This window comes from Miniopterus natalensis, chromosome 9 (assembly GCF_054644295.1).
Source record: "Miniopterus natalensis isolate mMinNat1 chromosome 9, mMinNat1.hap1, whole genome shotgun sequence".
NCBI lineage: Eukaryota > Metazoa > Chordata > Mammalia > Chiroptera > Miniopteridae > Miniopterus > Miniopterus natalensis.
Window position 1 is genome coordinate 43128599 of NC_142089.1, and position 18438 is coordinate 43147036.

The window sequence follows — 18438 nt, forward strand, 5'->3', positions numbered from 1 at the left end:
TGCTATTTTTAAATTGTAGTTTTATTTTTAAATAGTCTTTTTTTAATCAGAGGATCAGATGCATGACTTTTTTTTAATGGATGCAGATCTTCTATCAGGTGTCTCACAGTAAATTCAAGAGGATTTTAGTTTTCCAGAAATGTTGCAAATGCACTAATTTGAGTAAGATGTTGATATTTAATATTATCCTCTTGAGACATAATTTTGCATGCAAGATTATCCCATAATCTTTGTAGGTTTGTTAATATTGATGCATTAATGCCCTATATCTAAATGATCTTCTCCCTCCCCCTCCCTCCATAACTCTGGGTATCTAAATTGATGACAGCTCTGACACAAGCAAGATAACAGTGCTGTGTAGTATACATTTGTTTATATTATCGGCACTTCTCAGTATAGGTGGAAGGAACCATTACCTTTATTTAACAGTGGTTTTTCTTTTTTGTTGTTGTGTTTTACAGTTCTTTTCCCTGGTTCAGCCTGAACTATATACCAGGCCCTGCTGAAAATACCACCCAACAGTTTTCTTCTGCAGCTTATCCAGTTTCTCTTAAGTGCCCTGTACATATTGTATGTTTTATGATGAGATGCAGTTTCTTAATATGTATTACAGAAATACTACTGGTATTTGCAAATATATAGTTTAATTGTATTATTGAACTCTCATTTTGGGGGCTTGGGCACATTAACAGATTAATCCATCTGTATAGGGCTTTTGCTGTTGGATAGAATTTAAATTGTGTACATAAATAATTGTCTTAGGACCCTTAGATGTTATCTGAATACACAGATTAGGCTTTAAAAACAGACATACATGTTGTTTTTGGCTTTAGGAGTTTGGCTAAGTTAGCTTTTGAACTCACACTGTATAGCAGCATTTTTTGGTATGGTTAGCATGGCACATGTTGGAATATAAAGCATTTTACTGTACAGGTAAGGAATGTGCCATGTTGTTTTACCTATTCTCTCTCTCTCTTATTCCCACACACACATCCAGTGTGTATTCAGAGACCTTCAGAAACATTCATTTTCATGAGTCAGCAAAAGCCCTACACTTGATTCCAACAGAATATTTCCTTACATACTTTTCTTCTCTTAATTTTTACAAAATTTGTATGGTAGGTGTAAAAGAAAATCATAGTAACTGTACCATATTATTAACCCCTAAATCAAACTTTTTTTGTCTTGTGTATCTTGATTTTTCTGTGTGCTTTATAGTGAAGCAGCCGACACGAGTCGTTGTTCATAAAACAGCTTTTGAAAGTTGAGAGCACACCCCTGGAGAACCGACTGTGCTTGCTTACGTTTGGTTCATGACTTAAAAATCGAGTACAGGTGATGAAATCTTGGCAGTGTTAACAAAAAAGTAGTGTGTATTGTGCTATTTTTTTTACTCTAGAAACTTAACCATTTGTAGAGAAAAAAAGGAAACAAATTTTCACACATTGAAGTTTCATTCTGACATAAAATTAATGATAAATAATCATAGAAATCAAGCTTTATATTTTAGCGAACATAAGTACTTTCAGCAAACTCAGGTGGTGTATCAGGGAGACATTTTCTGGGTGTTTTTGTGTGTTTTCTGTCTTGCAAAAGGGTGTGTTCTAATGCAAGGCTGTTTCTCTGCAGGAGTTATTCCTGATGAGACTAAGGCTTTGTCTCTGTTGGCACCAGCTAATGCAGTGGCAGGTCTTCTGCCTGGTGGTGGACTCCTGCCTACTCCTAACCCACTTACCCAGGTACTAGTTCTAATTGAAATCTTAAAGGATTGAAAGAACACAGAATTGTGGATAAAGCTAATCATATTTGAGCTTTTTAAGTGCTGTGATTCTAGTTCACAGAAGGATGTCACATGTATAATATTAAAGGCTATTGCAATCATAAATCCTAAAGAGAATCTCTTGAAGGTTGCATTTTAAGAACATTCTGAAAATCACGAATATCTGTTACATTGGTTATGTCCCTGACTCTCAAAATAACCCAGTAATATGAAAAAAATCTCATGGAGCATAAAGACTTCTGTTGAACATGCTGTTAAAAAGAGTATGTTCATTTGGAACTAGGAAAGAAAATAAAAGTGAATTTCAGACTGTTTTTTCTTTGCCAATACCTTTTGTTCTTTTGCTCTTATCTTGGGGTTTTAATTAAGTAGGTGGCTTGAAATAAAAATGAATTTGTGGATATATATTTGATATGGGGGGGGAAGTATTCAAGTTGGAGAAAATTTTACTGGGTAATGTTTCTAACCCTGATAATGCTGTAAAAAGCGTATCATTTTAGAGCCAAAAGATTCTTTGAATAGCATGTATTATAAAAACTCAAAGATTGTAACTGGTTGGTGGTTTCACAGATAAAGCAAATGATGGAGCCTCAATTAGAACTTTATAACAACTTTGATTCCTTTTATTAAATCATTTTGCTTGTTTAAATAGTTTAGTTAACTGTTAAATGATCTGTATGGTATTATAGAAGGAGACAGATCAGGAATGCCCAGCTTTTTTAGTATGATTTTGTCACATATAAAATGCGGGTCTGAGAAATTTGTAAATACCTTTAATGTATAAAATTGTGTAATAACTGAAATAGTTTATGTAATAGTATTAACACAGTATTTTAACAGTACTCAGTAAATAGTTAAATTACAGAATATTTGGAACCTTGTATTTATTAAAAATTGAGGCGAGTAGAGCTTTTAGCAGTGTTTTATAGAGAAGGTCAAACTGCCTTCAGAGTTACAGGATTTTGCATGGTTTGTGTCTTAAATTATTAATCAGAATTATATCAGACAGGAGACAGAACCACACAGTAATTTGAACAGGGAGAGTTTAGTGTAAGGAATTAGTAGCTTGTAACTGGAGCTTTGCTAGGGGAACTCTTAAGGAATTACATGAATTGCAGATATAGGAAGCAACCATTACTTCTAGTGTTCAGGAAGAAAGAACACAAGGTAAAAAGAAACATTTAGATGAGAGGGCTTTCCAACCCCCCAAGATAAAATTCAGACATCCTTTGAAAGGGGTAGATACTAAAGAAGTTTTCCAGGGTGCCACGGAACTTGTTAGGAAGCTGCCCAAGAAGATGGCTCTGAAATGTTCTGAGAGGTGAAGGCCACTGGGTATCCCACATAGCTCTGCAGTAACAATCACAAAGGGGACATAGGAACCAGGAAGAGGAAACCCTTCCACAGTGTCATTCCAGCTGTTTTAACAAGCCATCTGTCACTGGAGAAATGCTATCTTCAGTATCACAAAACGGCAAAGAACTGGATTTGGGGCTGAGAATCAGTAAATGTTTATAATTGGAAGAATATATTGAAAAAATTTTTTTCTAAATTCTGATTGTAGGAATAAATGTGCTATAATGACAGATGGAAAATAAGGCAAGAAGTAGGCAAACTATGCCCATTTGTTTATGTATTGTGTATGCCTGTTTTCGAGCTGTAATGGTATAGTCGTGTAGTTGCAGCAGAGATCATGTAGCCTAAGGACTTAAACTAGTTATTTGCCCTTTAGAGGGAATAAATTCCCCCACACACACACAGTGTAGGGAACAGAAGTGAAATTTTAGATAAATAAAATTTGTAATTTCACAGATTGGCGCTGTTCCATTGGCTGCTTTGGGAGCTCCTACTCTAGATCCTGCCCTTGCTGCACTTGGGCTTCCTGGAGCAAACTTGAACTCTCAGGTATAATTTAATACCCTTCAACTTTAAGCTCATTCTTATAATTAAAGACTTTATTTTATCAACTATTATTATGCATTTCAAGAGCTAAAGATAACTGATTGCTATGATACAGCATTAACTTTTTTCTTATATAATCTTGTTAAAGAGAGACTTAAATGGTCACTGCATTATTAGCTCCTTACCCATTAAGGAATTTTTCTTTATTTTATTTATACATTTACTTTTTTTAATCCTCACCCAAGGATATGGTTTTTTATTCATTTTCAGAAAGAGAGGAAGGGGGGGAGAGAGAAACATTGCTTGGTTGCCTCTCTTGCTCGCCCTAACTGGGATCGAACCTGCAACCTAGGTTATGTGTCCTGACCCAGGAATCAAATCCACAACTTTCTTGGTGTGCAGATGGATGCTCCAACCAACTGAGCCACCCACCCAGCGCCAGAAGTTCTCATCTTACGTAGTTCAAAGTAGAGAGTTCCACGGGAATTTTAACATAATCGTCAACATGTAATGGAGTTTTTGTTTTCCTGTCATTTACTCACTTGAAAATTTCATTTTCTCGTAATTTGGCTGAACTTTTTTGGAAGTCCTTCCTTTGTGGAAATTTTTTGATTTATTATATTGGTTTTGTTTTACGTTAAAGCATTACTTTCCCTCAGAAAGTCTTAAAATAAGTAGGTGGTAATTGTTCTGTAAAATCTGGATTGTTCAGCTTTATAATGTTCATATTTAACTTGGTAAAGCTCCTCTGGATATCCAATCAATACTATAGCCACTAATGTCACCTGTTTCTTTTTTTGTTTGTTTTAACGTGGCTACTAAAAAACTTAATATGACATTTGGCTGGCATTGTATTTCTGTCGGTCATCCATGTGCCTGAAATGTTACTTTTTGTAGGTTTGCCAGGGTGTCCTAGAACATTTCAACATCCTAGAAAAATAAAATAGAAATCAGTATTGTTTTATGTATTCTCACTGTTGTTACATTTTTTTGTTTTCACAGTCTCTTGCTGCAGATCAGTTGCTGAAGCTTATGAGTACTGTTGATCCCAAGTAAGGACTTTTTCTCTTTCCACTGATGATATGGATATAGTATATGAATATCTAGAGAACAGTTATTTTTTGGTAGCTGAAAAGAAAGTTATCTCAAGACATTCAATACATAATTCAGTTTTCTAGAAATGGGGAGAAAAAATCCAGTGCTAAATCCATCTGTAAGAGGGTTTTGTTTTAGTGTAATTTTAGTTTTCAAAAGAATTGTGAATAGCTTATACCAAAATAACGGGAAAAGAACTAAACATTATCTTTAGTTGGTTCATTTAAAAAATATATATTGAGTACCTGCTATAAACTTGTACCTTTATAGCATTTATATTCTATTCTGGAAGGAAGACATTATTTAAATATAGTAAAGCATGTGTATCCAACTAGAGGAAGTACAGAGGTGCTGTGGAAACTTATTACAAGAACTTAGTTTGAAGATCAGGGAAGCTAAGCCCTAGCAGATGAATAGAAAAGTTAGGAGACAGAAGTGAGGGAAACACAATCCTAGAGCAAAGGACTGGCATGTGTCACCATAATGCCATATAGTTTAGGTACTTCAAAGAGCTCTCTTCGTGCTGTAACTTTTATATTTCCTACTTGTAACAAAGTCATAGTTTAATTGGTAATTTGATGGTATTTTAAATTTGAACTGAATGCTGTTTCTCCTTGGTGAAAGTCACTGTCAGTAAGTGGGAGGGTGTGGGAGGAGAGAGGACAGACTCATTTCACTATAGTGGTTAGTGGACTTTTTTCTTAAAAGTTATCAGATAAAATCTAAGCATGTAACTATCACCTAGCTTATAAAATAAAATATCATCAGTAAAGTTGAAATTTCCTGCATACTTATTTTCACTTACAGTTCCCACTCTCCCTACAAATAACTACTGTCCTAACTTTGGTGTCTAATTTTTTCTAACATGTATAAACCCTTAGAGGTGCATCTTTAGCCTTTCCAATTAGGAATTTCTGAGTAACTTTGGTGTAGCATTGGCCTCTGCCTCAGTTTCTTCCACAAACTTAAAATGCTCTTCCCCAACAAATTATGATGTAAAAAGTTTGGGGTTTTTTATATCCTCACCAGAGGATATTTTTTCCATTGCTTTTCAGAGAGAGTGGAAGGGGGAGAGAAAGAGAGAAACATCGATGTGAGAGAGAGACATCAATTGGTTGCCTCATGCACGCACTCTGACCAGGGCCAGGGATCGAGCCTGCAACTGAGGTATGTGCTCTTGGCTGGAATCGACCTGAGACCCTTCAGTCCATCGGCCAACACTCTTAATCACCAGTTAGAGCAATGTAGGAAGTTTTTACATCATATAAAGAAAAGTTTTATTAATCAAAAGTCTTTAGCATCAACATATTCCCATGCACTAGCATTTCTCAAAATGTATTTATAGAAAGTTAATGAAAGATCAGCAGAATTAAATAGGCATTTTTCTTATTTCAGACATACTCTCTTTAAAATGCAGGTGCCATTTAAATATTCTAAAGGGTACTTATACTGTGTATGGTTTTACCAAAATAATAGAGTCCTCCCCCTTTTTTCCAAGCAATATCTTACTAAAATGTTACGTGAAACATTTATGTATTTATTTGAAATGCTGTTTTGCGTTTTAAAATATTTCAGGTCTCAATTATTGGTTCTCTTTTAGGTTGAATCATGTAGCTGCTGGTCTTGTTTCACCAAGTCTGAAATCAGATACCTCTAGTAAAGAAATAGAGGAAGCCATGAAGAGAGTACGAGAAGCACAGTCCCTAATTTCTGCTGCCATAGAACCAGGTAAAATATGTTTATGCACTTGTGCTGAATCTTAAACTATATGATTGCTTGCAAAAATGATTATTGCATCAGTTTGGAAATTTTTTTACTTAATATTGTCATTTCCAAATTATGATTAAAAGATCATGTAGTGGAGTTATTTTCAGTAGGGTTCTATAAGTTGGGTTGGAGTTGACACCCAGACCTACTTGGAAATATCTAGAGACATTTAGTTGTCATGCTCGTACCAAATGTATCTCGTGGGCAGAGGGCCAGGGATGTTGCTAAAACATCCTTCGGCATACAGGACAGCCACCACCCCTGCTTTCCAAACAAAAAATAATCCATTCCAAAATGTTGGTAATGCCTAGGATTATCTAATAATTGGTGTGATATTTTTGCTGTTTTTAATTTATGGTTTGGAGGTTTGTAATCCTTTATCTTCAGTTCTGGATTCTTTTTCCACAATTAAATGTTGTTTTATTCATTTTTCACTGTTACTTTTTAGTAAGTGAGAAAAATTCTAGTAGTTACTGTATTCAGAAAGTAATTTTAAAGTATAATATTGGATAAATTAATACCAAGTGCTTTGTGTGTGTTACCTCATTAACAAAATACTAGCCCAGGGTCACATGCCAAGTAGTAGGAACTTTTTAGTACACAATTAGATCTATGACTCCAAAGCTAGAACACCATGCTGTAGCTTTGTTCATTGAAAACATAACTAGAATGACTAAAAGTGTTTTCTATATGAATTTTTTTCTCCAAGATTTTTTGTTAATTACTAATGATGACGTTAACAATGAATTGAATTCTATTAATGAAGTGATCTGAATGTGTAAGGGGGAGCTCATTCTCACTGACATGGTTGTTCATAAATGCAGTGGCTTTATTTCTCTTGTTACGGGTTATTTAAAAACTAACAAATGGGACAAATCATTCTGTGTTTCTCTCTTACACTTAACACAGTTGAAAATTGGTGAGGAAGAGGAGAGACAGATTAAGAAATGTAGTGAGAACAGAATGAATGACTTTCTGAATTTTAAGCCCAAATATTGAGCCTGTTTATCAACCACTTTAACATAATATACATTAATTTATTTAACAAAGGAGCATAGCGCTAAGTGGTGAGGAAAGAGGGAACATCTTGCTGGACCAAGAATTTAAAATACTTATTTATTATTAAATTACATTTATTTTACAGTTAAGTGCTCATTGGGGAGATGTTATTAGTACATAAACAGAAAGTTAAAGTATTAATCTTGGTGAAATGTAGTTACATTTAGGAAAGTAGAATCTAGGAGTGGGAAAAGGGGCCACTTGTTTATAAACCTCTAAAAAGAAAAAGGGTGAGATAACCATTTTCATAAATTATTTTGTGGACAACACTTGACAGCCTCCTGAGTCTAGAAAGTGAAATTGTCCGTTTGGCTAGCTGAAAATCAAAAGTCTATTTTTGGATCTACCAAAATCCTGCATGATTTGTATAACTTAAATAAGCTTCAACATTTCAGTTGTAAAATGATCACTTGTAACATTTAAGGATTATATGTAAAAGCTGAATATTAAGATAAAGAAATTCTTAGATTAATGCATGAATGAAATTAATCTGTTTGGTAATTTAAAAATCTGGCCCGGCCGGGCGTGGCTCAGTGGTTAAGCGTCGACCTAGGATCCAGGCAATCAGGGTTCGATTCCCTGTCAGGGCACATGCCCGGGTTGCAGGCTGCAGCCAATCAATGACTCTCTCATCATTGATGTTTCTATCTCTCTCTCTCCCTCTCCTTTCCTCTCTCTGAAATCAATAAAGATAAATTTAAATAAATAAATAAATAAATAAATAAATAAATAAATAAATAAATAAATAAATAAATAAATCTGGATTTCTTTCCTTTTAAATCCAGATAAAAAAGAAGAAAAACGAAGGCACTCAAGATCGAGATCACGCTCTAGGAGGAGGAGGACTCCCTCATCTTCTAGACACAGGTTAGACTGTGGTATTCAGTCGCTTTTGGTATTCAGTTGTGCCTTAGACAAAGATAAGTTCTCTGTGTCACATCCTTCTTAATTTGCTTCCTGTTCACCTAGCAGCTTCTGGTTAAAGTGTGCTTTAGTAACTAGTGCTGTTAGCAGAGTATGCGAATAAGTGTTCACACATGTATAAATGGAGTAAAAGTATGGGCTAATAGAGGTGATTGATACTTTAAAACGCCAAAATATCTAGGGGTAAGTTGAAGGCACAGGGACTTGAGCACTAAATTAAGTTTAGTACCATGGGAAGAACCTTACTTGAAACTGGACTTGAATTCTAGTTCTTGCTTTTCACTAAACTTCTAAGGCTTAAGTTGGAAGGTCATCATGCAACCTATAGATTACTTCTTTGATGCATGAATATTTATTTGCAAATCACACGACTTGCTGTTGTTTTGAGATTGTTTTTTGTATTACTGGATAAACTAATTGGTTGTATAACTTTTGTCCTACCTAGAGTAGGACTGAATATAAGTGTATTCTCTTTTCCACATGACATCCCTGTGTAAATTTATAATGTTCTCTGGACCAGTGTATCTCAAACTTGCTGGTATTGGGACCTCTTTTACTTAATGGAAAATATGAGAATTCCAAACAGAGTTTGTTTATGTTGGTTATAGCTGTTAATATAGGCCATATGAAGATTTAAAAACAGTGACAGTAAACCCATTCGTATTAACACAACTTAGAAACTAAACTTTTTAAAGAAAAGAGTAGAAGAGTGGCTTTGTTTTACTTTTTTTGCAAACCTCTTTAATGTTTATAATATAGACATACAATATTCTACATTCAACTTACTGCAATAAATTTTGGTTTTATATAGAGAAAATTTGGCTTCACACAAACATGGTCAGAAAAGGGAAAAGTTATTATATAGTCTTCTCAGGTAAACTACAACTAGTGTTCTTTGCCATAACACCAAAACTTGACGTGATAGTTTCTTAGAAGAGCTGCAGTAGGGGATCTGAAACCATAAATGAACCTTTCATACACTGTTACATTAAAATCTATTGATCCTTCCTTACACTTTGAGTGGGTCTTTTCCCCAAGCGTGCTTTTTTGTAAAATTGTGCTTTGGTGGTTTGCAAAAATAATTGATTCACTGCTATGTACAAGTTTTCAAATGTTGAAACATTTTGTGATATAACAATAAAATGACATTTGGTGCTCCCACCACAAATCTTATTAGAAAATGCTGTCAGTTCAGAATGGTGGGTTCAAGTTTTCCAAAATTTTCTCTTGGAAGCTCAGATTTTTATCATTGGCAACAAATTGAGTTGTTTTCCTTGAAATGATAGTCTTCATTCATTTTTTAAGAAAATGGCTGCCAAATACCCAAGTCTGAACAACCATAGTTGACCACTTGTTCTTTGAAGTAAAAGTAATATTTCATGGAAAAGGCAGTTTAAGTTCAAAACTCAGTCCCACAAGTGCCTCTCTTAATACAGCCATTGAAGTTTAATAAATATCAGAAGTGATTTATCCATACTTCCGATTTTATTGTATAGGATATTGCTCAAGGGACTAGATTTAATAAAATTGATATTTGTTACTGCTTCATCAAAGACATCCCATGTGAAAATGACATTTTGTTTGTTTGTTTTTTCTTTTACTGCAAGTGCTTACTACAAATGCCTGTGAAGAATACAGTGACTAGGGCAGTTCAGTTGCCACTACCTCGGTTTGTGCTAAGGAGACGCCAGCACTTTTACACCACCATTGCTTTTGCACTCTTAGTGAAAATGTCAAATGTCAACATGGTGAAAAAGGCAAATAATATCTGTTATTATTTTGAAAATAATTTTGACCTCATGGACCCTATGACATTATCAAGTCATTTCTTGTTCATTGTCTTCATCTACTCAGCTGCTATAGTAGAATCCTCTAAACTGAGTGGCTTATAAACAACAGGTTTGTTTGTCACAGTTCTGGAGGCCGAGAAGTCCAAGATCAGGGCACCAGCAAATTTGGTGTCTTGTGAGGACCTACTTATCAGTGAGCCATCTTTTTGCTGTGTCCTCACATGGTAATGGGCAATGGGTCTCTCAGATCTCTTTCAAAAGGACATTACTCCTAATCATGAAAGCTGCAGCACCCTCTTGATCTGATCGCCTCCCAAAGACCCCCACCTTAAAATATCACATTGGAGGTTAGGTTTTGAATAAGAATTTGGGGAGGGACACATTCAGTTCATAGCAAAATAGTAACATGGTTGTCCTATCTGTTATATCTGTTTCATTTCCTTTTACCTGTCTTTCCCCACCCTGTCTTATTTATTTAGTTATTTATTTATTTAATATGTCTTTATTGATTTCAGAGAGAGGAAAGGAGAGGGGGAGAGAGAGAGAGAGAGAGAGAAACATCAATGATGAGAGTCATTGATCGAGCCCGCAATCTGGGCATGTGCCCTGACCGGGAATCGAACCCCGATCCCCTGGATCCTAGGTCGACGCTCAACTGCTGAGCCACACCCGGCCAGGCCTGTCTTACTCTTCTTAAAGATGTCTTTTAAAAACTAAGATTGGGATCATGTCACAACTCTATTAAACCTTGAGAAGTTCCCTATTGCCCTAATAAGATGTTAAATAAAACCTTAGAATGGCATTCAGGGTTTTTTTATCTATTCAGCCTAGTTTTCCTTTTCACACTTGTCATTTGCCACTCCAAAACAGTTAACTACAGTACTGCTGTGTTTTTTGTATATAATACCAAGTACATCCAATGGCTGTCGTATTTTAATTTGAATTACTTTGATATGACTAGTGGGAAATAACAGTGAAACATTTATTTCCTTGAACAGAGTGTTTTTGGACACTTGTAATAACACTTCATAACAGATCATTATTATGGATTGTTGTATCTTAAGCATCCTGGCTTATAAAATTGACCATTACTTTCAATAAGCTTTCTTACTTAGATACATTATACACTAATCTGTATTTTCTGATTTTTTAAAAGCTCATATAAACTAATGTGTTCAAGTGGCTCTGTAGTACATTACTCTTGAAAGATAACTGTTTTGGGACCTTAGAGTAAATAAGTTGATGTGGTACTTCTGCTTACTAGATTTTTTAAAATTTTTATTAATCACGTTGTTTAGGGGAAAAAACCTGTAAGAATGAGAGTGTGGTTTTCTACATCTATATTTTTTCTGTACACATTCAAAGGCAGGAAAAATGTGTGGTTCAGCTTAGCTAAAATAATTGTGGAATCTAATGAACACAATGAATTGACCAACAAAATAAGCCTCGAGGCATGGAACAGAGTGACATATCTCAGAGGGTGGGGGACGAGAAGAGATAGACCAAAGAACTTCTATACTTATGTGCATAGCCTATGGACAGAGACACAGTAGTGTGGTGAAGGCCTGGCGGGGGAGAAATGGGGGACATCAGTTATACTGTCAATAAAATATATATATATATTTTATATTTTATAGGGTCAGTGTTTCAAAAATACAGGCGTCCCGAAAAAAATGCACACACACTTTAACAGCTGATAGCTCAATTTTTAAAATGAAATGTATTTTAATAAACACTGTCTTTATAATTATTCAAAGTGTGTGTGCTTTTGGCGGGGTACACCCTATATTCGTACGTTTTAAGTCAGGGCACTATAGTAATTTCTCAAGGGTACAATGGCCAATAAGATATAAACACCTCCTGTCCTTACGGAACTTACAAAATGGTAGGTAAGCATTACATGAAAATTTCCTAGGATATAGACATGTTAAGAGGGAATTGTTTTAGTGAATGGTTTCATATGTGGTCAAATATAAGAGGTGATTAAAATAAGAATTTATTGGATTTAATGAGACACTAGTGATGGATTTTGAAACAGCTGTTTTAGAGAATGATGGCAACAGAAATTTTGTTAACACATAAGTTAGATGAAAGAAGAGGGTCAATATTTAACGCATACGCCTATACTAAGGCCATAGTGCTAGGCTTTATAATTCTATTTGAATTATGACTATTTTGCAATGTAAGTGCTATTATTTTTCTTTGCTGAATAGGCTCAAAGGTTAGCTGGCTTATAAATGAGATAATTTCCATTTATAAAATGTGTATCCTCTGGCACCTTGAAAAGGTGAAGGCAGAAGGTTTAGAATATATTTGAAATTTTTCATTGAAAGTGGTTGAATGATTACTAAAAGTTAAATGATTAAGCAAAAGATTGCAGTTTATTTTTAATCTTAATATAGAAGAGAATAAAATATAGGAAGGAGGATTAATGATAACATCAAAAGGGTTCTTTATACTTAAATTCTGGGAGAGGAAGAAAGTATAGGATGGCGGAGGATCGAAGAGGGTCCGGAGAGAAACGTTTCTGTTACACGGCATGAAACTGATACAGAGACCGTGAGGAGAAATGAGAGTAAGAAGTAGTTTGTACTGGATTTTATAAATCTATAAGGCCTGCATTGCTCTTAAATTGCAAATTAAAGAAGTAGGATATATTTTAGAGGAAAACAATTAGAAATTGTAGAAGGCAACTTTAAGTGGTTTCCATTTATAAAATGGGAATAATAATGGTACCTACATTATAGGCTTACTATGAGGATAAAATGAGTATTTGTAAAGCACGTAGTAAGCATATATAAGTATTTGGTAATTGATAGATTTAACGTGCAATAGTGAGGAATCTAACATAATACGCTAAAATGCTATATAATGACAGTGATGCAAATAAATCAGGTTTGGTTTTTTGGTTTGCTCTGGTCTTTTTTTCATTCTCTAGCAGTATTTTTAAGTTCGGTGTTGTAGTTTCAGTGGGCATAGGACTAGTTTGACAGGTTTAACAAAAGGTATTTCATATTTCTAGGGTATCAAAAATGTTTATTATAATGGACCAAATAAATAATGGCAGCAAATGGCAGGAAATTGTCTCCACTTACTGATCCTTAGCCCATATATCTGATGTCTTTTATCTGATACTAAGTGAAATGGTCACAAACAAAACTAGTCTTATTCTATTTATATATGTGTATTGGCTTTCTTTCATTAGGCGGTCAAGAAGCAGGTCGAGAAGGAGATCACATTCTAAGTCAAGAAGTAGGCGACGATCCAAAAGTCCCAGACGGAGAAGATCTCATTCCAGAGAGAGAGGTAGAAGGTCACGGAGCACATCAAAAAACAGGTACAGTAGACTGTTAACAGTGGGTGGGAAGACAAATTTTAAGAGTTCCCAAGACCCCAAATACTGTGCTACTTAATAAAAGAGGTGGTAATGGGAGATAGAGCTAGAGCCAGGGAGAAACTATTTAAAATTTGATGAGGCTGCCCTGGCCGGGTTCTCAGTGGTTAGAGCATTAGCCCTCGGACTGAAGGGTCTTGGCTTCGATTCCGGCCAAGGGCACACGTACCGCAGTTTCAGGCTTGATCCCTGGCCCCAGTTGGGGCATGTGCTAGAAGCAACCAATCGATATGTCTCTCTCACATCAGTGTTTTCTCTCTTTCCCTCCTTCCTTCCTTCCCTTCCTCCCTCCCACTCTCTCTCTGAAAAGCAATGGAAAAGATATCCTCGAGTGAGGATTTTTTTTAAAAAATTTGATGAGACTAACAGTTGTTTTCCTGTTTCCTTGTAAACTGGAGATTTCTACTTGGAACTAAAGACCTAGATAAGATTTCTTTGTAGTAGAAGTTTTTAGCTGTCCTACTACCTTTCTTTATTTCCTCCTTTCCAGTCAACCACCCTTAAAGGATTTAGTGCTACCATCCATTCCTCATGATATACCAAAGAGCTTATGGCAGATAACCATGCTTTAATACTTATTAAGATTTGCTATATGCCAGAGAGTAAATCATACTTAGAGAGTCTCTTATCCCATGATTTGGGACCAGTAGAGAATTGAAGTGAGGATTTATTAAAAAGCAAATATCCCCACCCTGACGTTTTACTTAGACTTAAACGTGTTCAGTAATCAGTCTTTCTCATTTAAGGCAAAACCTTTTAAATTAGTATGCCTAGTCTTGAGTAACACATACCAAATTATTCTTTTCATTCATACCACCTTTAAAGTAGCAGCTTCCCTTTATCTCTTTCTAAAATATTTGCTTCATTTTTCTAGAAGCAGTTCTTTATACTGCTTTATCTATTTATGTAATTATGTAGTTAAAGGACAGCAGGGGCCCAACAAAATTTATTCTTGGTAAACATATAACTCAACTGGGAACATAAGTCCTGGGATAGCTTTGCTGAGTGTCCAGCCTGCAGCAAGGCTTTTAGTCACGTTTTACAGGGTGAGTCATCTCTTAATTCAGTCAAACAAACAAGCTTCCCTAATAACCATCTATCATACAAAAAGGAACTAGTCATTCCTTTGCTCAAAGGACTTTCTTTATACTGGTAAAGAGATGACTATATGCAGGAAGGACCATTATTAGTGATGAGAGGCTCAACTGAGAAATGACTCGAGTATTAACTTGAGATGGATTTGATTGGACCCAATGAGGAGTGCATGGTTTCAGGTAGGGAATGTTATTTACGGAGTTAACATAAATTCTTGAAATAGCAAGTATTTTGGTGTAGAACGACCAGGAAACAAGGTCAAAAAATGTAAGGAGACTACAAACAGAAAGCTTTATTGTTCACACTTAGGAGTTTGCACCTGACGCAGGAGGCAGCTGGAATGGATTGAAAAGTGATGAACAGGGAGTTGATATTTTTGAGTTTGTACTTTGAAAAGATTTCTGGTAAGAGGGTATAGGATCAGTTTGTGGAAAATATGACTGGACTGCTTAAGGAGGGACTGTTATAATGACCTAAGAATTAGATGGTAAAGACTTGAATGAAGAGAGGGTAACTGATGGAACACGGTGACCAAGGAAGGGAGGGGTGGGGGAATCAGTTTAGAGCAATGAAAGGGACACCTTTAATCTCTAAAATTATAGAATAGATAAAGATGGGGGTATATGTATGTGTTTATGGATATAAGGGATTTCTCATTCAACAAACACATTGATCCCTTTGCTCAGAGTCTTGGGGAGAATGGTAATCTTAAGAAAAACGTGCTGTGGTGAATAAAAGTCAATTTACAAGAATCTGTAAAAAGATTTAATATTGAGGTATGGTTACAGTACCAGTCAGTTATGATGTAATATTTTTTCTAATAGCACTGAGTAGCCCAGAATAGGCAGCAGCAGAGAAAAAGGTGGAAAGTTGGCTTGGTCCATGATAGAGGTTAACTTGAGGTGTGTGCTTTGGAAGAACATTGAGCATTAATTTTGGTAGCGCATTATGGGCTATTGCCTGGCAGAGGACAGAGCGCCGTGGTGGGTTGGGAGACAGAAGTCATGTGAGAGAAAAACTATTGAAGAGTGTAGAGACAATTATTAAAACTACCGATGTTTATTCTAGACAATCAAGAAACTGGCCAACATCCTTCATCATTTTCTCACTACAGTCTACTTTGCTCTCTATTGGAAAGAATTTTTATGTACAATACCAGAAAAACAGGATTTAAAAAAAATTTTTTTACCACAAATAATGCCATTCAAATTATGTTTCTATACAGTATCAGAGTAACATTCATATTTTAAGAATGGAATTAAATCTCACTTTGCTTTTGGTTTTTATTTATAGCACTGTGTAAATTTATATGAGCTGCAACTTCTAATGTATTCATAAATTGTGTTTATTAGAGACAAAAAGAAAGAAGACAAAGAAAAGAAACGTTCCAAAACACCACCAAAAAGTTATAGCACAGCCAGACGGTCCAGAAGTGCAAGCAGGTAAGGCTTTATGAATTCTTGGCATTTCTTAAACTTTATTTGCAAGGATATCATAGATTGTGAATACATGTTTTCCAGTACCTACAGGGGTAGGCAGAAGTAGGTTTACAGTTGTGAGTACACAAAACACAGTTTATTCTTATATTATTGTGTTTATTTTATATGAACAACTGTAAACCTACTTTTGCCCACTCCTGTATATACTTCAGTGTTGACGAAAATGTATGCACACTTCAACACCTGATAGCTCAGTTTTGAAAATGAAATGTATTTTAATAAACACTGCCTTTATCATTATTCAAAGTGTGTGTGTACATTTTTTGGGACACCCTATATTAAATGGCATAGAATAATGCATACAGTTAGCCCTCACATCTGTGGATGAGAAAATGCCAGAGTATATGAATGCCAAACTAGGTCTGAATGGAAGATGGGGAGTGTGTAACATATTTTTCTTACCTTACTAACTAGAGGCTTTTTTTTTCCTTTTTTTTCTTTTTCCTGTCGCTTTATTTAATGTACTTAATCCTAAGCACTCTACCTTGCTTAATTATTGGATCGCCTTAAGTTAAGGCATATTCTTTAAGTTTTTATCAAATACCTACTATGTGTTTGCAGTTGTGCTAGTCTGTCAAGGAGCACAGAAATAAAACAACATCTCTTCCACCTAGGGAATTTGGAGTATGAGTTATACAAAGCAGTAGCAAAAAGTATGAGGTATACAGCCCCAAGGAACTTAATAAATATTTGATGAATGAAAAGTTGTGTGTAACGTTTCCAGGACCTTGAGGGCGAAGAAGGTGTGAGGTACCACACAGGATGATAAAAGGGTTTTATTTAAAAAAAAAAAAAAAAAAACTTCTATAGAAGCTAGGCAACTGAAATTACAGGGTTTTATTTTTATTTTGTTTGTGCCTGAATTGTATAATGGTCATCTCGCAAGTCCTAATAACTTCTGAGAATATTAACAGAAGCTGTACATCTTCAACACTGGTTGCTCAAATCAGTGTTATGGACATGGTTTGCTGGAGTATAGGGTACCAATTTGATCTCTGTTACCATTAACTCTTGTTCTCTGAATTTTACCTAATGATTTAAAGATAATTTTTTACTAGCCACCTACCTTACATATTACAACATATGATCCTGTATCTCTTCTGGACACAGATGTATGAATCCAAAACTGATTTCTTGAATTTTCAGACAGGTTTTATCTCTTGAATCAGAACTTTTGTTAATCAGTCTTCCCTCAAGATTAGCAAATCTAATATCATGATGATGTAATTTAAGAATTGCTGGAGCACTTGCCAGTTTGCTCAGTGGTTAGAGCATTGGCCCATGGACTGAAGGTTCCCGGGTTCGATTATGGCCAAGAACACGTACTTTGGTTGCAGGCTCAACCCAGCCCTAGTTGGGGTGCTTTCAGGAGGCAACCAATTGATGTTTCTCTCTCCCTCTCATCCATGTTTCTCCCCCGCCTTCTCCCCCCTCTCCCTTCCTTCCCCTCCCCCATCCCCCCTTCCACTCTCTGAAAAGCAATGGAAAAGATCCTCAGGCGAGGATTTTTAAAAAAGAAAGAATTGCTGGAAATTAGGGGTTTTCTTAAGGGCATTAAAGGAAAGGCACATAGTTTGAAAAAGAATTGTGGTTTATTATTATTCATTTGCTTCTTTAGCTCAAAACCATGTTTGAAAATGTGAGTTCCTAGTAGAGCTCTGTCATAGATACCTGTGGTGTGATGTGTCTGTATTTTAAAGTCTAGTTTGTACATTTGTGGTCCTAGAGAGAGACGACGACGACGAAGCAGGAGTGGCACAAGATCTCCTAAAAAGCCTAGGTCTCCTAAAAGAAAATTGTCTCGCTCACCATCCCCTAGGAGGTAAGAATGTTAATGATTTAGATCTCTTCTTTTGATTTTTGAGAAACTTTGTTTTCTGTAAAGTTCTTGTGAATGTGCTTTTATGAGACCGTTCTAATAAACACTGTTGGGGATTGGGCATTTTAGACCTGTGACCAAATTAGCTTTCTTGCCTCTCTTACTGTGCACGGCTAGTATCCAGTGTTTTGAAAATGGATCTTTGCTTTTTTTTTTTTTTTTTTATTGATTTGAGAGAAACATGGATTTGTGCTACTTACTTATGCACTCATTGGTTGCCGCGTGTATGCGCCCTGACTGGGGGCTGGACCTGC

General features: G+C 35.6%; 1 protein-coding gene across 4 annotated transcripts in view; it reads left to right on the forward strand.

Annotated features, from left to right (window-relative positions):
* SRSF11 (serine and arginine rich splicing factor 11) overlaps positions 1-18438 on the forward strand; it is a 41000-nt gene that overhangs the window by 20753 nt on the left and 1809 nt on the right. For 2 of the 4 annotated variants that reach the window (XM_087820514.1, XM_087820515.1), the window contains exons 4-11: positions 1630-1739; positions 3593-3685; positions 4685-4734; positions 6378-6505; positions 8389-8470; positions 13523-13654; positions 16159-16248; positions 18011-18127. In XM_087820514.1, coding sequence (XP_087676640.1) covers positions 1630-1739; positions 3593-3685; positions 4685-4734; positions 6378-6505; positions 8389-8470; positions 13523-13654; positions 16159-16248; positions 18011-18127 — 802 coding nt within the window. The remainder of the gene's footprint in view (positions 1-1629; positions 1740-3592; positions 3686-4684; positions 4735-6377; positions 6506-8388; positions 8471-13522; positions 13655-16158; positions 16249-18010; positions 18128-18438) is intronic. The other 2 variants (XM_087820516.1, XM_016216763.2) reach the window with 1 other exon arrangement.